General features: G+C 36.5%; 1 protein-coding gene across 2 annotated transcripts in view; it reads left to right on the top strand.

The window, feature by feature from the left end:
* The first annotated feature begins 1,323 nt into the window (after nt 1-1,323).
* Nucleotides 1,324-23,485, top strand: part of LOC121384207 (elongation factor-like GTPase 1) — a 43,834-nt gene continuing 21,672 nt past the window's right edge. Inside the window, exons 1-16 of one of the 2 annotated variants that reach the window (XM_041514486.1) lie at nt 1,324-1,458; nt 4,715-4,814; nt 5,620-5,687; nt 6,853-6,937; nt 9,153-9,286; nt 10,608-10,745; nt 12,628-12,684; nt 12,998-13,042; nt 14,029-14,138; nt 14,653-14,776; nt 16,001-16,080; nt 17,008-17,144; nt 18,452-18,574; nt 19,334-19,433; nt 21,017-21,171; nt 22,280-22,443. In XM_041514486.1, coding sequence (XP_041370420.1) covers nt 4,724-4,814; nt 5,620-5,687; nt 6,853-6,937; nt 9,153-9,286; nt 10,608-10,745; nt 12,628-12,684; nt 12,998-13,042; nt 14,029-14,138; nt 14,653-14,776; nt 16,001-16,080; nt 17,008-17,144; nt 18,452-18,574; nt 19,334-19,433; nt 21,017-21,171; nt 22,280-22,443 — 1,611 coding nt within the window. In that variant the 5' untranslated portion in view covers nt 1,324-1,458; nt 4,715-4,723. Of the gene's footprint in view, nt 1,459-4,704; nt 4,815-5,619; nt 5,688-6,852; nt 6,938-9,152; nt 9,287-10,607; nt 10,746-12,627; nt 12,685-12,997; nt 13,043-14,028; nt 14,139-14,652; nt 14,777-16,000; nt 16,081-17,007; nt 17,145-18,451; nt 18,575-19,333; nt 19,434-21,016; nt 21,172-22,279; nt 22,444-23,485 lie in introns of both variants that reach the window. The other variant, XM_041514496.1, reaches the window with a different exon arrangement.

Here is a 23,485-nt window from a genome sequence, read left to right as displayed (position 1 = left end):
ATAACCACAAAAAGTAAAATAGAGTTAGAATTCAACATTACTATCCAGTTTTATTAACTGTTTGTATTCATTATCATGCGGATGATTCGTCCACGGACGATTCGTCCACTCGCTCGTACACTATGTGGTAAATAGGTAATGCAAGCCTCCGCGTCGGAAGACTTTATTACCCCTCCGTCCATACACCCCTGAGCGTGCTGTAACCTCACCGTGGTGCAGGGGTGTAACATTCTCTTTGAGAATGGCCAATACAGCACACATTAAAATTTTGAGTAAAAGTCAGTATCTATCTGTGATATTTGTATTTTTGCACAATTCTTTACAGTGTTTTTATTTAAATCTTGAATTTTTATATTGATGTTTGTCATCACCTTATTTGTTTGCATTGCCATAGTTTGACACCCAATAGCCGATGTATTTTTCGTGCTGGGGTGTCGTTAAACATTCATTCATTCATTCATTCATTCATTCATTCATTCATTCATTCATTCATTCATTCCGTCCATACAGGTAGTTAGCGGTGCCGCTTTGAAATAAGGTGTGTTGTTTTAGACGCTACTGGATCCAACTTGGTGAAACAATGAAATGAGCCTGCATTGCTAATTACTTCACGATATCACAATAGAGTACACCTGTACACTTAATTGGTAAAGCAAACAGAAACCAAACAAGTTGAAAGGGAAGGGCTAAAGATTATCTTTACTGGGCATATTGTACTAAAAACATCCTACGACATGTAGCGTGAAAGGCGTACATTATAGAAACAAATGATAACCGAATAAATAGAAACACCAAATAATTATGTCTGCAGAGCATTGTTACAAAAACATCTACCAAGCGTAATCTAATGCAATATCATTTATTTTCACCTTTGTAAATTTATGACACAGCAAAAAAAAAATACGGGCTAAAATATATCTAATAATTTATTTAGCCCCCACGTACATGTAGTACACATTATTTAGGCCGTGGACGAAATGTACTGGGGAAATAAAAACCCAGTGGACGAATCGTCCGGAACTGATTTTGTGTAGTGGATGAATCGTCTCGAGTTCCTCAGTGGACGAATTTTCAGTGGACGAATTGTCCAGTGGACGAATTGTCCAGTGGACGAATCGACTGCATCCCTGTGATACCCCCCTTGGATCCGCACCTGAAACAATAACATTTATATTTTTAATGTTTAAAACTGTATTTTTAATAACAAGCCGTTTGTTAGGCCTAGTATTAGTAATAGTAGAACCGCAGTTTGTACATCGCGCCAAAACAAGTACGGGTAGTTTCCCCTGTTTTGCACCGGAAAATAAATACGATGAACAGGAAGCACGTGTTGTGGTGACAAATGATTTCGACATAAGGTTGAAATGTAGACATAATGATGATTATATTTATACATTTATAATAAGTAATGTACAGTTTGATGTGGTGTATTAAATAACTTTGATAATAGATTTAGTGGTAAGTATTACCTATTTGTATTCGAATATATCGTCTTGTTTTGTAGGCTAAGGCTGTTTTCGTCACAGTCCTTCCAAGCCCGAGTACTCTGACTGTAAAAGTGCTAGACAGACATTTGGACATAAATACGCTCTCATTACAGTCCGAGACCAAGCTATGTAATTTTTTGGCACTCCCCGACCACTAAAAAGTAGTCAAATATTTCCGCTCTAATAACCACAACAATCCTATATGCTTGATGTCAAATACAGTTACATTGACCATTTTCGAGTTCCTTGATTAAAACAAAATCAGATATTAATCACTAATACACACAGTACAGAAAGAAACCCGACATACTACTAATGATAAAATGTAGCGGGTTTCCTCTCTAACACTGGTAAAATTACCAAATATTTGACATCTAATAGCTGATGGTTCATGAATCAATGTGCTCAAGTGGTGTTGTTACACAAAACAAACTTTTTTTGGTGATTGTCAGGCACTTGTTGTATTATTGTATGAGACGGCCCCAGGAAGACGGAATGGCTGAGTGGGCGATCATGTGATGCAACGTCACGATATAGATCGGCGAACTTAGAATTCTGCTGTCCGGAGTTTGCCGAAGCTTAGCTGAATGTGGGTGCTGTCGGGTTTCTTTCTGTAGTGTGTGTATTATTGATTAATATGTGAATTTTTTTTAATCAAGAAACTCGAAAATGGTCGATGTAAATGTATTTGACGTTAAACATAGGATTGTTGTGGTATTATAGTGGAAATATTTGACTACTTTTTGGTGGTCGGCCATTGCCAAAAAACTACATAGCTTGGTCTCTGACTAATGAGAATGTATTTATGTCCACATGTCCGTCTAGCTCTCTTACGGTCAGAGTACTCGGGCTAAGTCCTTCCCAGCAGTGAACGACATCGTTTTCTTACTATGGTAAGCATTACAATCTATTTCAGAACAGATTGCTTTTTAAATTTCACATAAAAATTTTTTTATTGGGAATGTGACGAAACACACTGCGTCTGTACAAGCGTGAACTACAGATTTGGCAATAGACGTCATAGAACATGCGCTATATTTTCAGAGTACCAGAATGTTTGAGCCTTATTTTTTTCCTTTTTCTTAATAACCAACAGGAATAATAAGCAATGTGGAATTATCATAATTATTGTTGCTGTTTATAAAAGAAAATATATCCAAAGATATGAACGCAGTCGATTATATTGATATACTGTTAACCTTTAGACTACTGGATTAATTTTTGACAAAAAACACATTGAGAGGGTACAAGTTTATAATTTTTACTGACATATATTCGCTTAAATGTTTTATAAATACATAAAATAAAGTTCATATATGAATCAGTAAGTATTATTTTCGTGGGGTTTTGTAATTTTTATGATATTTTAGATCAGTTAATGGTGATTAAAATTAGGCAAAAAATAGAAAAAGTCGTGGTTACTTATGGGCAGTGTGGCCAGCTGTCCAGTATTTATGTCCATTATTCCCGATAATAGTGGTTTTCTGACCAGAATTTAAAAAACCCAACCCAATCTACGATTCATATTGCAATATTTGGTGATTTTCGTTGTTGGTAAAATGATCACATTTATTATCAAATTAGCTGTCACAATCGGCTATCGATCCCAGAAAATTACTGTGACATGCTGCCATTGTTGTCAAGTGAAAATACTTGCCGAAAACCACTTTTTGAACTCAAAATTACAAGCTATTTTCCACTGAAAAACAACAAACAAAAGCTAACATGCTGTAAAATAAACTGTTTCCTGTTAAGAAAAAAACGTTTTAGGTGAGTGTTGTGTGCAAAACAGCAGGAAATATGAATTGGGGAATGCACTGTATACAATGTACAGTATGTCAACTGGCGTGACGTCAGGCGAGATATCTCACCTGCAGTAGTCAGGATGTTAACAGAGCACAATATTTTACGAGAACAGTTGTTCTGTTCACATGTTGGTTACGCAACTTTAAAATCACGAGAACCGCCAATCGGTTATGTGGTGAACAATTACATTTTAATATTAAAAGTACCATATATCGGTAATGAAAGTGAAAATCAGTTTATGTTTTTAAATACCTTTGAACCATCAGTGTAGCACAGAACTGTAATTCAAGTGTCTTAGGATTAGGTAGGTCTAACTCATTGTTTATGAGAATATATTCATGTAACCGAACAATCAGTTACCTAAGTAAAAATCATGTGAACCGACTTCCGGTTACCTGAGATGTTGAAATATTGTCCCCTGGTTACAAATTAACCAACACCAGACATGGCGACTTTGCCACACTTGCCAGACCCAGATTTGGTGTGTTTTGGGCCATAGTCCATACCATCCTCCTACACAAATGTTTTTTTGTAAATCATTTCAGTTTGGTTTGAAGAAAGTAAAAGTGTTTTTGAAATAAAAAACTCATTTATTTTTGCGTGCAATTTAGAAAACATCCGGTTAATTCCATAGTAATAGTATGAAAAAAGGTGTTCCCTGTCTGGGAAGGACTGTAGACAGACATTTGGACAGTTATGATCACTCTCTCCGCTAGAGATAACTATTGCCAAAACATGGAATTTCTACCTACCACCAGATAAGCAAAGATTTCCATTCTTAATACAACTATATCCCTATGTTTGATGTTAAATACCATTACATTGATCATTTTCAAGTTTGCTGATAACAAATATTTGACATATTAATCACTAATAAACACACTACAAAAAGAAACACATCAGTATTTAACTAAAATGTTGTTGAAAGGAGATAACACCACGCCAAAAAAACAAAGAAAAATCACACTGGCAGGATTTCTAGATTATGGTAGCCCCACTCCCATGGCTAGTGATATTTAATGTTGGGCTAGTAAATAACTACTATTGTCATGCCCGGCGGCTAGTGAAGTTTTTTTGGTCAAATACTGCATTTAAGTCTGTTTTGTAAATATGAATATCCTGCCCTCACCCTCAGCCCCACCCTCCCAATCTTACTGTTTTAAAGTTTTATATCCCTCTTCAAGTGACATATCTGATTATTACTATTAGTAAAATTGGATTAACTAAAAGTAGGGCTAGTGAATTTTTAATCGCGGCTAGTGAATTTTCAAAATCACTGGTCTCATTGCTAGTGGATTTTATAAAAATTCTAGAAGCCCTGCACTGGTCCAGGGTTAGCTAGCTCAGATTAAGAAAAGTGGATACAGATTAATTGCTTGCTCACAGTGTTACTGTTAATTTACATTTAAAGTATTTTTCAGAGCAGAGAGATGTGTTCGACAACTCCTGGACAGATTTCTGTCCTGCAGAAGAATCCCACCAACATTCGAAATATCTGCATTTTAGCACATGTTGACCATGGTAAGTTAAAATAAAACTTTCAAGTTCAAAATACCTGTCAGTTCACAGGTTAACATTAAAAAATAAATTTGTTTAGTTAAGGAACCCATTTGAATTCTTTTTGTATTACAAATTTATTTCGGAAACTGTTAAAAATAAATAAAATTTCAAATATATTATTCTATGTTAATTTTTGGTGATTAATAGATCCTGCTGAAATAGATCCTGTTTTAGTGTGTGTTTTAAAACAAATGAATTCTGTAGAAAAATGCAAATAATAATAAATTATTTTTTATAGCTGGAATAATGTTTCGGTTATCTCCCCTTGAATTTCCTCTTCATTACAATAATATCCCGCCAATTGACACTGAATGTTTCTAAATATAAAAATATCAAACCACCTGTCTACACTGTTTTATATATGTATTTGTTTAAACTTACAGCAATTCAAAGCTGTGCCCTATGAATGAAAACAACAAAAGTCTGTCCGTTTTGAACTTAACCATGACCCATTGTTGTTAACAGTAATATTCATACAATATTTACAATGACATCCTGTTTGTTTTACTGTAAATTTATAGGTCAGTGTAAGTTCAACCCACTACCTGTAAGCTATAAAATAAAATAATTTGCAGAATAAAATGTCTGTAATAGGTTTCTGGGTGAATTTCTTAATTTTTTTTGTTTTGTTTTAGTGTCATTTAGACTATAGCCTCAAAAGGGAAGCGAAGAAATGGCATATAACTATATACTAAATAGTGCTAAAACAATTACGGTATAAAAATTCTTTAATTTTTCTAACATTGGTTATGTGTTTATTTTTAAGGGAAGACAACTCTGGCTGATGCATTAATTGCAAGCAATGGAATCATTTCACAGAGAATGGCTGGAAAGGTAATTTGTTTTGTCTTAAATAATTCACGTATTGTCAAGTTTTCAAATTAAACCACGGCAACAATGGCTAGTCTTATAGTTGTTCTCCTTAATTGCCCCAAAAATCTGATGTCGATGAAAAAAAAGAAGCAATGTTACTACCTCTGGTATGCCACCATGCCCTTAATATGCATGCTATGTTGTATATATAAGACATAGTAAAATTATGATACAAGGCATCTGTATCCAACAGCTAGAATCCATGGCCCCAGGGTGAAATCAATTTTGTCTGAGAAAACATGATGAAAAATAAGTTGCCTTCATGCCCATCCTGCTCATATTTGGAAGGAAACATTTGCCTTGGTGCTCTAATTACTGTTTTTAAACTGAAGGCAACACTTACCGTGTCTACCAAAAATAAAATTCGACCTCTGTGAAATATGTTTCAACACCACAGTAAACTTTCAGAGAATTTAAGGTTGAAAAATTTGTTGGAGCAATGAATAGTATTTGACTGATCTACATTCAAGCTGGTGGAATTCTACTGTACTGGTATGTCTAAATGTTTTTATTTTGGTTGATGATTATTTACAGTTACCAACATTTTCACAGGTGTACATTAATCAAATTTAGTTTGCAAGAGATATTTTGTGTGTTTTTAAACGTGATTTAAAAGTATACATTGACATTATTCACACTGGCATCAATATTATTGTAAACAGCTTCTTAGAATTGTCCCAGGAATTTGCATAAAATGCAACATCAAGATGTCTGTTAGTAGCAAGATACTTTGTAAATGTTAAGGGCTTCTAGAATTGTTTTAAAATCCACTAGCCATGGGATCAGTGATTTTGAAAATTTACTAGCCACAATTAAAAATTCACTAGCCCTACTTTTAGTTAATACAATTTTATTAATAGTAATAATCAGATGTGTCGCCTAAAGAGGGATATAGAACTTACAAAAGCTAAGATGGGAGGGTGGGACTAAGGGTGCGGGCAGGATATTCATATTTACAAAATAGACTTAAATGCAGCATTTGACACAAAAAAAAAAATCACTAGCCGCCGGGCATGGCAAAAGTACCTATTTACTAGCCCAACATTGAATATCACTAGCCATGGGAGTAGGGCTACCATAATCTAGAAACCGTGTAAAATGTGTAATTAATGATGAATGTTTACAGATGAAATATATGGACAGCCGAGAAGACGAACAGCTGAGAGGTATCACGATGAAATCCAGCGCCATTTCATTGCTTCATCAAACTGGTAAGAATAACTTCAGTACTAATATAGATCAGCAATCTCGAAGGATGGGGAGGGAACGTAGTCCAGTGGTAAAAATGCTCCCTAGATGCGTGGTCGGTCTAGGATCTATCCCTGTCGATGGCATGTGCTATCCTTTTTTTGTGATGGTGCATATAAAAGATTCCTTCCTATTAATGGAAAATTTTTGCAGGTTTCCTCTATTAGACTAAATTTCATAATTACAAAATGTTTGACATTTGTTAGCCGATGATTAACAAATCAGTGTGCTCCAGTGGTGTTATTAAACAAAACAAACAAACACATTTTACAGTAAGGATAGTAGAAGTGGGGTGGATTGAGATAGTTAATGGATGTATGATGGGGGTAATTTTTATGTTTTAATGTTTCAAATACAATTTCTAGCGTCTACAGAACAAAATATCAATGTTTAATTTTTTTTTGCTCTTTTAAAATGTTTTTTGTATTAATTTTTTTGTACTTTTAAGGGGGGATGGGTGGTGTACAGTCTCCGTTTCTACGTAAATATGTCCTTATTAGGACCTTTTTGTTGAATCATAACATTTGAAAAAACCCCAACAAAACAAAGTGTAAAACCTTTTCTTTCTTTTTTAAATTAAAACTAAACACATAGTTATTAATATTTTGATTGTTATTATACTTAACCAAAAAAGTTTAGCAAGTTTTTGTAAATGACTGTTGCTTCCAAATAAATTAAAATAAAGTGATAAAACTTGGTAATATGTTAGTTGCCCTGTCGCTTTGGGTAATGAAAAGAACACCATTTGTTATATCGCACGCTGCTATGTGTAGTGCAAACGCGGTGCGCTCGTGCTGTCGCAGAAGCGCGTGCAATACGGATGTATTGAAATCACATTTTGATGCACTGAACCAACATTATCCAAAAACAAAAGGAAGAATTTATCGTGTTATAATGGGTCGCCGTCCAGGCTTAACGGAAAATCAACGTCATGAAGCAATGGGACAGCTTAACACCGGCCAACGCGTACACGACGTCGCTCAGTACTTTCATGTTCATGACAGGACCATATCACAACTCCGACAACGCGTACACCAAAATGGGCAAGTGCGAGATCAACCATGTTCTGGTAGACCACGATTAACTACTCCAAGGGAAGATAGATATTTAGTGACGTCACAGGTTCGAAAGTGCTCCTCGTTTAGCCCGTACTTTGCAGCAAACCAGAGGCACTAGAATTCATGCTCAAACTGTCCGTAACCGTCTCCATGCTGCTGGATTACAAGCACGTCGCCTTGTTGTTGCTGTTCTCCTGACAGCGCGCCACATTCAGGAACTTCTGAGATGGGCCAGTATACACCAACACTGGTGATGCAGACAATGGGATCAGACATTATTCACAGACGAATCCAGGTTTTGTGTTCAGTTTGCAGATGGTAGGCGTCATGTATGGAGGCGACGGGGAGAACGATATGATGCAGACAACGTCATTCAGCATGACCGATATGGCGGTGGCAGCGTCATGGTCTGGGCCGGCATTCGTGGTGGAGGTAAAACAGACCTCGTTTTCATTCACGGAAACATGACTGCTCAACGTTACTGCAACGAGATCATTACACCAGTGGTCATTCCATTCCTGCAGCAGCATCCTGGCTTTCTGTTTCAACATGACAATGCTAGACCACATACCGCTAGGCTAACCACTAATCTTCTTGAGCGGAACCACATCCAAGTGTTGAACTGGCCACAAAAGTCCCCTGACTTGTCCCCAATTGAGCATGCATGGGACCTACTGGGCCGTAGGGTACGCGAAAACCATCCTCATATCCTTAATGTCCATGACCTACAAATTGCTCTGAACCGGGAATGGAATGCAATTACTGTTCCTGAGATTAATGGTCTCATTAGAAGCATGAGACGACGATGTACTGCTGTCATCAGTGCCGCTGGTGCACACACACATTATTGAGCTTCTCTCAACATTTTGGTAGATGTACCCTCCGTTTCATCAGTTGACATTAAAGTGACGACGTTGACACCGTGACAACGTGTTACTGCTGGCTACATTCAGAAATGCTGTATCAATGAAATAATGTGTACAAATAAATTCAACATCCAATCAGGTTGTCTGTATTTCATATCTTGTACGTAATTGCTAAACTTATTTGGCACAGTATATTTGATATCTAAAACAGACATTGTATTTTAGTAGTTTTTAAATTATGCTTTTGTTTCCAGGACTTGAGAAGTATCTGATCAACTTGATTGATTCTCCAGGCCACATAGATTTCTCCAGCGAAGTGTCGACTGCTGTGCGACTGAGTGACGGTGCGATTGTACTCGTTGATGTGGTCGAAGGAGTCTGTCCACAGGTACAATGTTCTTGAAGATAATCATTTCAGACCCATGCTGTATTACTGCAAGTTCTAGATTTTAAAAATATATATATAATATTTACAGACCCATGCAGTAGTACTGAAAGTTTATGATTTTAAACACATATCTAATCATTCAGACCCATGCAGTAGTACTGCAAGTTTAAGATTTTAAACACATATCTAATCATTTCAGACCGATGCATTAGTACTGAAAGTTTAAGATTTAAACACATATCTAATCATTTCAGACCCATGCCATAGTACTGCAAGTTTAAGATTTTAAACACATACATGTACTTTAATCATTTCAGACCCATGCTGTAGTACTGAAAGTTTAAGATTTTAAACACATCTAATCATTTCAGACCCATGCCATAGCACTGAAAGTTTAAGATTTTAAATACATATCTAATCATTTCAGACCCATGCAGTAGTACTGAAAGTTTAAGATTTTAAACACATATCTAATCATTTCAGACCCATGCCGTAGTACTGAAAGTTTAAGATTTTAAACACATATCTAATCATTTCAGATGCATGCAGTAGTACTGAAAGTTTAAGATTTTAAACACATATCTTATCATTTCAGATGCATGCAGTATCACTGAAAGTTTAAGATTTTAAACACATATCTTATCATTTCAGACCCATGTCGTAGTACTGAAAGTTTAAGATTTTAAACACATACATGTACTTTAATCATTTCAGACCCATGCCGTAGTACTGAAAGTTTAAGATTTTAAACACATATCTTATCATTTCAGACCCATGTCGTAGTACTGAAAGTTTAAGATTTTAAACACATATCTAATCATTTCAGACCCATGTCGTAGTACTGCAAGTTTAAGATTTTAAACACATATGTAATCATTTCAGATGCATGCAGTATCACTGAAAGTTTAAGATTTTAAACACATATCTAATCATTTCAGACCCATGTCGTAGTACTGAAGATTTTAAACACATATCTAATCATTTCAGACCCATGTCGTAGTACTAAAGTTTAAGATTTTAAAAACATATCTAATCATTTCAGACTCATGCCATATTACTGCAAGTTTAAGATTTTAAACACATATCTAATAATTTCAGACCGATGCATTAGTACTGAAAGTTTAAGATTTAAACACATATCTAATCATTTCAGACCCATGCCGTAGTACTGAAAGTTTAAGATTTTAAACACATATCTAATCATTTCAGACCCATGCAGTAGTACTGCAAGTTTAAGATTTTAAACACATATCTAATCATTTCAGACCCATACCGTATAAATGAAAGTTTAAGATTTTAAACACATATCTAATCATTTCAGACCCATGCTGTATTACGACAGGCGTGGCTGGAGAACATCCAGCTTGTCCTCGTGCTCAATAAGATCGACCGTCTCATCACTGAGCTGAAGATGTCACCGCTCGAGGCTCACGCTCATCTCCAGCATATACTTGTTCAGGTACGACTTTTATCTCTGGTATAAGGGCTGGACGTAGCCCAGTGGTAAAGCACTCACTTCATGCATGGTCGATTTAGGATTGATCCCTATCAGTGGGCCCATTGGACTATTTCACTTTACAGCCTGTGCACCATGACTGGTATATCAAAGTCTGTGGTATGTGCTATCCTATCTGTGGGATGGTGCATATAAAAGATCCCTTGCTACTAGTGAAGAAATGTAGCAAGTTTTCTCTCTCTAAGACTGTATGTTAAAATTACCAAATGTTTGACATCAAATAGCCAATGATGAATAAATCACGAGTTGACATAAAAATCGTATTCCAAAAAACACATTGAAATGGTCTTATTTATTATATACATCTTTCTTAATTTTTTACAATATCTTTCGGCTTTTGTTAATATCTTTCGCTTATCCTATCGAAAACACGTAATGCCATGATATATTTCTTCGGATGGAACTTTTCCAGAAAATTTACTTTACCATAGACTTTTTAAAAGAAATTTGAATAAAAATTATCTTTATTTAATTATTAAATAAACATTTATTTAATAATACTGCTGTCCAAACACTTGATAAAGCGATCCTCCAAAAAACCCCACAAAAACAAAACGAATCAAGTCCCGTTAAATTGTAATATAAGATGCTCAATGACAAGACATTGTGTCATTATTTAGCTTCGTATTCAATCTGTTTTAGATATATTATCGTAATTGCACTTCATATCCCTTTTTTATTGGTAAAGTTGTTTAAATTACATTTTCTGTTTTTCAAATACGATCAGATGCATTGGTAATCATCAAACTTAAATTCAAAGAAATGACACAAAGGGAGATAATTTAATCATGAACTTTTACAAAAAAGTAAATATGATTTCACTGTAGCTAAAATACAGTGAAAATATGACTTTTCACTGGATATCACTTTTAGAGTTTCTGTAGATCTATACATATCATTGCTATGTATATAATAAAAATCAATATTGTACCACAGGACATTTAGGGCTTAATTTACAAAGCCTGTACCTACATACATTTACAATGCTTAAACATGCATTTAACTGTTAGACTACTCGATTAACTTTTGACAAAAACCACATTGAGTGGGTAAAAGTTTATAATTTTTACTCACATATTCACTTAAATATTTTATAAATACAATACATAAAATAAAGTTCATTTTGAATCAGTAGGTATTATTTTCATGGGGGTTTTCTAATTTTTGTGATATTTTAGATCAGTTAATGTTGATTAAAATTAGGCCAAAAAATTAAATGTTGTGTTTCCAAGGTATTTTCTATTGAAAAATTGATTTAAGAGATTAACCGACAATATGGCTGAGTTTTATGTTTCCTGTGTTGTGTAATTGTTTCTGGTGAGTGTCATGTGCAAAACGGTGGTAAATATGAACTGGGGAATGCAAAGTATATTGTGTACAGTATATCAGCTGACGTGATGACACTCAAATGAAGGTTAAGAAAAACGGGATTCATAAATTTAGGCGTTATTGTTTTATCTTTATGAAGTATGAACGAGTTTGGATGGATTTTTCATTCCAGTACCGACTCGAAGCCATCGTGAGTGCAGCCCATTGAGCGTAACAACCAGATATATTTATATGTCACAGACTGGACAGCACATTCCATGACCTTTAAAACACCATTATCGAATAAGTATAATTATTGTCGTATGGACGATTAAAGAGTAAATATACATTGAATATAACTAAATTTATTCAGTGCAGAAGCAAAGGGAAGTAACTATTGTATTCTTTTTTTTACTTGATCATGAAAATTGTATTCCGAAAAAGTATTCAATTGAACTCAATCACAACATCACTACATAATAACATAGAAAATGCACTCTCTTATGTTTTTTTGTAGGTGAATTTGGTTATGAGCGAGCTATACACATCTGATGCCATGGAAAAAATATCAACAGTAAGGAACTTAAATTATTATTTTTATATCTATCCGTATTGGTTTATGCCATGGAGATTGTCACAGCAGTTGATTTTTAATTTAGTGGAATTTCATTAATTAAATTATAAAGACTGTTCAATCTCGAGGTGAAATTTTCAGATTCAGTGATTTGATGATTTACATGTACTGATAAAGTAGAGAATATTTATGTTTTATTATTTATTTATTTATTAAACATTTTGGTTGACTATTTTTGTTTTATGTTTAATGTATTGGTTGATTTTTAAATATTGTTTTCTTAGTTTGTATGAAATTATTTTTGTTTGTTTAGGAAAATGAAGAAAGTAAAGACTTACAAGATGGCATAGACCCTCAGGTAACTCAAAATAATTAAATAATCTTTATCGCCATTTTGTAGGAATAAAAGTTTAAAAAACAGGCTTAATTCTAATTTGTTCTGTTGTAAAATTGTAAATAATAATAATAATAAGTTAGTACTTGAAGTGTAATAACATGTCTGAGTTTATAATTTTAATTTGAGTGATTTGTTTGCTTACACAATTTAATATGTTAATCAAAGTTGATTTAAGCAATATTTATTACCAAATTATAATGTCAGTGCCTGTATTAAGTTATCACCATACATCGTAAAAAAAAATGCAACAATGGACAGTGTTGTAATAGAAATAAAGGCACCTTAATATTTGTAAATTAAATAAAATTACATGAACATGCACAGAGATGAAGAGAAAGAGAAAGAAGAGTGAGACAGAGAGAAAAAGAGTAAGACAGAGAAACAGACACAGATAGAGAGAGAGAGAGAGAGAGAGACAAAGATACAGAGAAAGAGAGAAAAAAGAGAATGAGATGGAAAAACAGAGAGAGAGAGATACAAAGAAAGAAAGAAAGAGAAAAAGAGTGAGACAGAGAAACACAGACAGAGAGAGAGAGAAGAGAAAGAAAGAAAGAGAGAAAAAGAGTGAACAGAGAAACAGACAGAGATACAGAGAAAGAAAGAAAGAGAAAAAAAGAAAGTGAGACAGAAACGGAGAGAGAGCGAGAAAGAAAAAGAAAGAAGAGAAAAAAGAGAGTGACACAGAGAAACAGAGAGAGAGAGAGAGAGAGAGAGATACAGAAAGAAAAAGAGTGAGAGAAAGAAAAATGGGGAGAGAAAGTGAGTGAGAGACAAAGAGAAGATAAAGAAGAGAGAGATTGTCAATGAAACTTGTTGGGTTATGTGTTATATTTACAGGGTGATACTTGTTTTTCAGGTTATGTGTTATTAATAGAGAGTAGTTAAGGATAATTAATACAGTGGAATTGTTATTTGACAAATTTATTTATTTGTTATTTTTTTGACAGTCTTACGATTGGACTGTACACGAAGATGATGATGATACTCTCAAGATTATTTTCTCACCGGACCGTGGCAACGTTATTTTTGCTAGTGCCTTAGATGGATGGGGCTTTACGTAAGTGTTTAAAAATGTTTATGTTTTAAAACACTGAAGTAGTGTGTTTGTGAAAGATTAACCAGTAGCCGTATTATAAAGTTTGGCCCACACACTTGTATATACTTAATAAAAGATGTTTAACATAATATTTATGTTACAACATTTGCACAAAGATGACGTGTTTTAGGATGGTACAGATTTATAATTTATTTAAATTCGAGTGCAGGAATTTTAGGTCGAGGGGTTGTCTAGACTGTGTTGAGCAAAATTTATAGGGAGTTATGAACAAGACATGCTCCTCTGGACACTGTATTGGAACAAAAAGAAGCAAATTTGTTTGAGTGGGAGGAGGGGATGTATTTGGTGGGGAAGAGAAAATTTGCTTGAGTGGGGGGTGGCGATCAACCTCCAAAACCCACACTCTGCACATGTGTCTTTATTCATATAAATATTATAATAAAAACAAATGGGTGACATGTTACAGATATATAATTTATTCACATAACAAACCCAAATGGGTGACATGTTACAGGATCGGTCATTTTGCTGAGATCTGGTCACAGAAGCTGGGGCTGAATGCAGACAACCTGCGGAAAACACTGTGGGGAGATTTTTACCTCAACACCAAGACGAGGCGGGTCATGAAAGGAGCTCAGGTTAGTTAGTTAATTATCATCTAGTGAAAGTTACGTTCTGTAAAATTAAATTTCCAAGAGTTTCACTTACTTTGGACATAGCCTTTGATATGGCAGTTGTGGGGGACACACACACTCACTCTCTCTCTCTCTCTCTCTCTCTCTCTCTCTCTCTCTCTCTCTCTCTCTCTCTCTCTCTCTCGTTCTCTCTCGTTCTCTCTCTCTTTTTCTCCTGCTTTTTGACCCTGATGGGTCCATGTGTGATATGCTTGGCTACATCTTGGCTCTGGTCTTTAAGAATGAAGCACTTTTATTTCTTGGGAGGAGGCTCAATGGGTAAATGTAAACCACTTGCACTGACCAGTGATCCATAACTGGTTCAACAAAGGCCATGGTTTGTGCTATCCTGCCTGTGGGAAGCGCAAATAAAAGATCCCTTGCTGCTAATCGGAAAGAGTAGCCCATGAAGTGGCGACAGCGGGTTTCCTCTCAAAATCTGTGTGGTCCGTAACCATATGTCTGACGCCATATAACCGTAAATAAAATGTGTTGAGTGCGTCGTTAAATAAAACATTTCTTGCTTTCTTTGTTGGGCGGGATCTAGCTCAGTCGGTAGAATCTTGCCCGAGGTGCTGGATGTGATTGATGGAATCCCATCGGGACCCATTTGGTTTTCTCATTTCATTCATTTCATTTCAACTGATTTTCATGCTTATATCCAACTAAGGTACAAGCATGCTGTTCTGGGCACACACCTCAGCTATCTGGGTTGTCTGTCCAGGACAGTGGGTTAGTTGTTAATTGTTAGTGGTTAGGGAGAGAGAAGAGGGTGTAGTAGCCTTACACCTACCCATTGAGTCGATAAAACTCTGGGTATGAGTCGGTACCGGGATGCGAATTCTGTACCTGTCAACCATATGTCCGATGGCTTAACCACGATGCCACCGAGGCCTGTTTGGTTTTCTCCCATCACTACCAATGACTGGTATATGCTGTTCTGTCTTAAAACATACATAGAAAAGATTCCTTGCTGCTAATGAGGAACATGTAGAAGGTTTTCTCTGAAGAGTATTTAGTAAATGTTTGACATCAATGTGCTGTAGTGGTGTACTTAATCAAAATAAAACTAACTTTTATCTGTATTACTGTTATTTGGTAACACTGACAGAAATAAACATTCAATGATAGTTATGTCACTAGGGTCTAAGTTATTAGATTTTATTGTTATCTGTTCTTTGTTTTTAGTCAAAGAGAAAGAAACCGCTGTTTGTCCAGTTTATTCTCGACAACATCTGGGCCGTGTATGAAGCTGTTTGTTTATCAAGGTGACATTTCTACATTGTTTTATAAATTATTGTGTCGTATATCGTTGCCTATAGCTTTGTCAATTTGAGCTATAAGTTGAGTTCCTAATTTCAAGCCATGAAAACAGTTCTTCTTTTATTGACCCATTTATAATTCAATCCATTAAAAATAGCCTGAAAAGATTAAAGTATTTCCCCTATTGGTCCAACAAGAGGGTTTTGTCTGTCTGTCTCTCTGTCTCTGTCTCTGTCTGTCTGTCTGTCTGTCTCCCGCATATAGTTTTCAGACTTTTTTGTGCAATGCTTCAAGATACTGGGATGAATAGCTTTATAATGTACTGCTACAGATGAAGTTTGACTTTCGTGGCAATTTATCGATTTTTCACAGAGTTATGGCCCTTGAACTTAGGAGAATGTTTGTTTTGAGCCATGATAATCATGAAAATAGCTAATGTGTGCAACATGTGAATTATCTTAAGAACTTCTGCTTTTGTACATTTGTATTCATTTCTAATCAAATCTCTTATCAAAGAACTGGCCTGGTGCCTATACAGCTGTTTAAAGTCCAGACTTGAGACTAATAGAGTCTGAGATAATAATGTCACGACAAATTGTATGTGTGTGACGTCATTTAAGATTGAGTCTGGACTCTAAAAGTTTTATAAGCACCGGCCCTGATTTTCAAATTATTTTTTGTTGTTGATTTAATGGTTTAATATATTGGCCAAATTCAACTTTAATTTGCATTTGGTGATTTGTTGTATGTTTGGAAATGGTCTTTTAAAACACACTTGTAATTAGCATTGTTGACTTTGATCATTCACTATGAATTTGTTAGCATGTTGTTCTGAGCAGTAACCAGAAATTACTTATTGTCATGTCTTGCATGTTTCATGTAAAACAACCATGGAATTTTTGTGCACAACCAGATGTAATTTATTATTTTAGAGAAAAAGAGAAGATTGAAAAGATAGTCAAATCCCTGAATCTGAAGATTCCACCTCGAGATTTACGACACAACGACTCCAAGGTTCTTCTTCAGGCGATCACAACAAGATGGCTGCCGGTTGCCCCGGCTGTTCTAGGTAAGCTGTGTAATCGGATATTGTACAGATTTCTTATTTGTACAATGTGACAGTTTTAATATCGGTATCATTTGTGGATACAGTAATTGTCTTTTCATGCATTATTTTGTATTAAATCAATTTTTAAAAAACATGGTAAGTCCATATAACATGCACTACATGAAGTTAAAAACAAGCTAAGAATGTCCATATTTTTGTGTAAACCTCTGTTTAATAAAATAAAGAATAATACATATTTAATTGAACAAATTATAAAAAAAGAATTATTAAAAGAATGAAGAAATAACACATTTTTGTGATTAAATATTTACTTCACCAAGATCTATTCCATCCAAAAATATGATCTAGGTCTACAGCCCTTTAGTCTAGGTGTCCATGAGGTTGATTATTTGGTGGGTTTTTTTTTTTTAGGGGGGTGTAGGTTTTTGTTTTGAGGGGTCATTATCCATTATCACTTAAGTTAATGCAAAATTAAATGGTTTTGATTTATAGATAAGTGATTTTAAAAACATGTTTGTTACTGTTGATTCCTGCCAGTGTTAATTAGGAAAGAAACCAAAGCAATTTGCTTGTACATTTGTATACAAACAGATAAAGAGTGTTACTTTAAGTGGTGTTCTCTGTGATTAGTCGTAACAACGGGTCACTTTCGATTTGTCGGTCCTACAAAAACGTATAAGACTAAAGTTGTTCTGATTTAGGTGTTCTCACAGCATGATTTGTTGGCAGGCAACAAAAAAAAGAGAGTGTTTTATTTAACGACGCCACTAAAGCACACTAGAGCACATTAATTTTTATCTTATCATCGGCTATTGGATGTTAAACATATGCTCATTCTGACACTGTTTTTTAGAGAAAACCTGCTGTCGCCACATAGGCTTCTCTTTTACGACAGGCAGCAAGGGATCTTTTATTTGCGCTTCCCACAGGCAGGATAGCACAAACCATGGCCTTTGTTGAACCAGTTATGGATCACTGGTCGGTGCAAGTGGTTTACACCTACCCATTGAGCCTTGCGGAGCACTCACTCAGGGTTTGGAGTCGGTATTTGGATTAAAAACCCTATGCCTCAACTGGGATCCGAACCCAGTACCTACCAGCCTGTACACCGATGGCCTAACCACAGTGCCATCGAGGCCGGTGGCAGGCAACAAGTCGGTATGACTAATCACATAATGAAAATGATCCTGGGGGGGGGGGGGGGGTGTTTGATTTACACTCAGAGTCAGAATATCACCATTCTACCTTGATATCATGTTGTTGTTTTCTTCTTATGTCAGTTAACAGCTGTTCTCTATAATCTCTAGGTGTTGTGGTCAGTGTTTTGCCATCACCGTTGAACATGTCCGATGAACGGGTGGAGAAACTGATGTGTAACCACTCAAGACGCTTTGACTCGCTACCTCAGGAAACACAGAATCTGAAAAAAGGTTAGTAACTACTTTTTTTGTATAATGACACCACTAGAGCACTTGATGGAAGATGAAGCATTTTAAGGACAAAAGAAATTGAAATATGTGTATTTTAAAGTCTTGTTGTATTGTTAATAGGAAAAGTTAAGTTATTGTTTTCTTTGTTTAATGACACCTCTAGAGCACATTGATTTATTAATAATTGGCTATTGGATATCAAACATTTGGTAATTTTGACATATAGTCTTAGAGAGAAATCCTGCTTCATTGAGTAGCAAGAGATCTTTTATACACCATCCCACAGACAGGATACCACAGCCTTTGATATACCAGTCATGGTGTACTGACTGGAACGAGAAATAAGCAATAGGCCCACCAATGGGGGATCTATTTCAGACCGACGGCGTATCAGGAGAACATTTTACCACTGGGTACGTCCCAACCCCTGCTCACTTTTTATAATTAATTTGTGCTGTCTGCTAGTCCAGTGGTAGATCCAAGAGGGGTTTAAAGGGTTTTAACACACACCCACACCCACACCCGTATTAGATGACAAGTAAAAAGATCTACCCTCACCCGACACCATCATATGGTTCTTCCTTGCTGGATGCACACAGTACTATATAGCATTCTCAAGTGTGCTTGGTATTCTGTCTTTGTAGGTTTTCATGCCACAGTTTGACAGCCTAACTTATTAATCTTAACCCCCCGTTCCCACCCTTCTCAAAATCCTACATCTGCCCTAGTAGTCTGTTACTAAGTTATTACTTGTTTCAGATTTTCAGCTGTGCCGCTCAGATGACGATGCTCCAGTGATTGTGTTTGTATCTAAGATGTTTGCCATGGAGAGGAAAACACTACCAAAGCATCAACAGAGGTTTTTAATTTTGTACTTTTGTTTTCATATAGACATCCAATAGTATTCTTTCATTCATCCATACATCTATCCTTCCATTCATCCATCCATCCATCTGTCCATCCATCCATCAAAAAAAGAGTAAAGTTTGTTTTATTTAACGACGCCACTAGAGCACATTGATTTTTAATCTTTATCATCGGCTATTGGACGTCAAACATATGGTCATTCTGACACTGTTTTTAGAGGAAACCCGCTGTCGCCACATAGGCTACTCTTCTTTACAACAGGCAGCAAGGGATCTTTTATTTGCGCTTCCCACAGGCAGGATAGCACAAACCATGGCCTTTGTTGAACCAGTTATGGATCACTGGTCGGTGCAAGTGGTTTACACCTACCCATTGAGCCTTGCGGAGCACTCACTCAGGGTTTGGAGTCGGTATCTGGATTAAAAATCCCATGCCTCGACTGGGATCCGAACCCAGTACCTACCAGCCTGTAGACCGATGGCCTGCCACGACGCCACCGAGGCCGGTATCTATCCATCAGTTTATCTATCCATCCAATCATCTTTCCATCCATCTATCCATCCATCCAACATTCCATCCATCTATCCCTCCCTCCTTCCCTCTCTCCATGCATCAATCTATCCATCAGTCCATCCATCATCCCACCTACCTATCCATCCAACATTCCATTCAGTCCATGCATCCAATCATTCACCGATTTTTCCTTCCATCGATCTGTCCAACATTCTCTCAACCCAACCATCCATCCATCCATTATCCCATCCTTCCAACCTTCCAACCATCCATTCAACCATCAGTCCATCAGAGAAAACCTGTTACATTTTTCCATTAGTAGCAATGGATCTTTTATATGTACCAATCCACAGACAGGATAGTACATACCATAGCCTTTGATATACCAGTTGAGGTTCACAAGCTGAAAGAGAAATTGCCCGATGGGCCCACCGACAGGGATCGATCCTAGACTGACCGTGCATCAAGAGAGCACTGCCACAGGGCTATGTCCCTCCCCATTAGGACTGCTAATGCCAGTCTTAAAAACATACAAGTATTGATGTCTCTAACCTCATTGACTTTTAACAGAATTTACCTAATGATGTAAATAACTTTAGTCACTGACCTGTTATTCTCTGTATAGCCGTAGTTATGTATTCTGTTCTGTTATTCCTTTCCTTTAAGTTAGGCCATCGGTCTACAGGCTGGTAGGTACTGGGTTCGGATCCCAGTAGAGGCATGGGATTTTTAATCCAGATACCGACTCCAAACCCGGAGTGAGTGCTCCGCAAGGCTCAATGGGTAGGTGTAAACCACTTGCACCGACCAGTGATCCATAACTGGTTCAACAAAGGCCATGGTTTGTGCTATCCTGCCTGTGGGAAGCACAAATAAAAGATCCCTTGCTGTTAATCGGAAGAGTAGCCCATGTACTGGCGAAAGCAGATTTTCCTCTCAAAATCTGTGTGGTCCTTAACCATATGTCTGACGCCATATAACCGTAAATAAAAAATGTGTTGAGTGCATCGTTAAATAAAACTTTTCTTTCTTTTCTTTCCTTCCTTTCCTTTAACATCTCAGACCGCTGACGTCCGAGGAGCTGCAGGAGAGACACGAGCTGGCCAAGAAGCGACATGCTGCCCGCCTGGCTCGAGCGAAAGAGCGAGGACTCGGTGCGTCGGATGTCGACACGGAGAGTCCCGCGTCACTCTCCGAGGATACGGAGGAGGACACAGGTACAGCACTGACACGTTAACACACAAAAAAAAACTTTAACAGTAAATTAGCAGGGTTTTATTAATTTCATTTCATTTCAATTTATTTTCGTGCTTATATCCAATTAAAGTTCTAGCCATCTCAGCTATCTGGGCTGTCTGTGTGTCTGTCCAGGAAAGTGGGTTAGTTGTTAGTGGTTACAAAAGGGTGTAGTGATCTTACACTGTAAACCATTGAACCCTGTACCTACCAGCTTAACCATGACACAACCAAGGCCGGTCATATTTATGAAATTTGTCTCGACACCTCTGACTTGGGGAATTTAACGTAAGCACAAAATGAAGATGGCATTCAACTCTTTTGAATTGATAATTTGTGGATACTTAGAGTGTTGTTAATTAATATTAGCATATCAGTACAGTTGCTATTTTACATTGTCTTAAAATGTTTTATCATAGTTCAAGTTCAACTGAATAATAAAGTTAATAAATTTCACTCCTCAGTTTTATTCTCATTTCCCGACCTTTACAGAATTATATTTATTAGTCCCCTGCCAGTCCAACCGAAGAGGACTATAGATTTCGTATCCATCCTTCTGTCCATCTCTCTTCCTGTCTTGTCCATCTAAGCCTGAATTTTGTGTATATCTTTAACATGTAGAGTCACAGATCAAGTTTAAATTTTATGGTGATTTGCCCATTTTTCACATAAGTATGACCCTTGAATGTCCCCTTCATAGTCCATTCCTTTACGTGGTGAGAGGGCTTGTATGTCTCAGTGACCCAGAGAGCTATGCCAGCAGGAGCTTTGGCTTCTGTTAGGGACACCCAAGATGGACTGGTCAATGGGTAGAGGCTAGACTGATATGGACTACGGGTGAGGTAACCCTAACAGAAACCTCGAGTGCTGAAGTCAGAAGTATTAGGCCGCACGGTGCACTCTAATAGACCACAATACCATGCATCAACAGCTATTATGACGACCCTTGAATGTTGATATATATTTTTTTTTGTTTTTTTTTATTTTTTTTATTTGTGCTCGGCTGAGATAAAACATGTACTGCTTTATCTGTACTCGCAGAATGTTTGTTTATTTTCATATCATTTAATTTGCCAATTCTTGTTTCAGCTGAGATGTGTAATGGCCATGTGAGATCCAAAACTCTGGATCCAAAGAGTGAGGATGATCATGTATTTATCGCCTTTGCACGTATATTTAGTGGAACCATCAGGAAGGGGAAGCAACTATATGTCTTAGGTCCGAAACATGATCCAACAAAGTATCTAGAAGAGGTAAACTAATGCAAATTGTCTGAATAGTTAAACTGGAAGAAAACAGTTTCTGTGAAATTTGATACATACAATTGTTTAATCATCATGACTGAACGTAACCAGGTTGTGTCTCTTTATGTCGTTTCTTCATTTCCTAATTTTAATCGTACTGCGCAACATGCTTGGCTATTGCTAAATATCTGTTTTATTCGAGGGCATCACTCTACTTTTTTAATTCAAATTGTATCGGTTTGATACCAGTAATCATGGTTCACACTAAAGAAATATTTTGATGACCTTAAACATAATGTTACATAGAGAATAACTGACAGTCATTCGTGAGTGCATGTCATCCCAATGAACTCTCTCTCTGTCTCTCTCTCTCTCTCTCTCTCTCTCTCTCTCTCTCTCTCTCTCTCTCTCTCTCTCTCTCTCTCTCTCTCATAAACACACAAACAACACCTCCCAAGTCAATACAATACTGAATATATATCTCCAACTCTCTCTAATCACTCCCCCTTCCTCCCCCTCTATTCTTACTCTCTCCCTCCCCATCTTTTCTCGCTCTCTCCCTCCCCCTCTCTTCTCGCTCTCTCTCCCCCTCCCTCCCTCCCTTGCTCTCTCTCTCTCTCTCTCTCTCTCTCTCTCTCTCTCTCTCTCTCTCTCTCTCTCTCTCTCTCTCTTTCTCTCTCTTATGACATAATTTATTGCATTCTTTTTTAAAAGCAAATTCTGGTGTAACATAACTTGCATGTGCAACTAGAACTGTTATGACCTAGCAATTTTTACAGTACACCAGTGTTCTCGCTGGGTGAAAATTAAAGGAGGGCGGCTGCTCGGCAACACACCCTTCAAAAAAAGAAGCAAAAAAAAAGCAAAAAAAAAAGAAGCAAAAAAACAACAACAAAAAAAGGGGGGGGGGGGGTGAGTAGTTTGGTTACCATATTGTTGTGTCTTGGTAGACTTTGAGAAAAGACATACTCCTTATTTTGCCAATAAAAAAGTGCAAAGAGGTTTATTAAAAGACTTGTCTTTTAACAGAACCGAAGATGATATCGGTCTG

Source organism: Gigantopelta aegis, chromosome 2, assembly GCF_016097555.1.
Source record: "Gigantopelta aegis isolate Gae_Host chromosome 2, Gae_host_genome, whole genome shotgun sequence".
NCBI classification, from domain to species: domain Eukaryota; kingdom Metazoa; phylum Mollusca; class Gastropoda; order Neomphalida; family Peltospiridae; genus Gigantopelta; species Gigantopelta aegis.
Note: the sequence above shows the minus strand (reverse complement) of the source record. Positions and strands in the feature narration are given on the sequence as shown.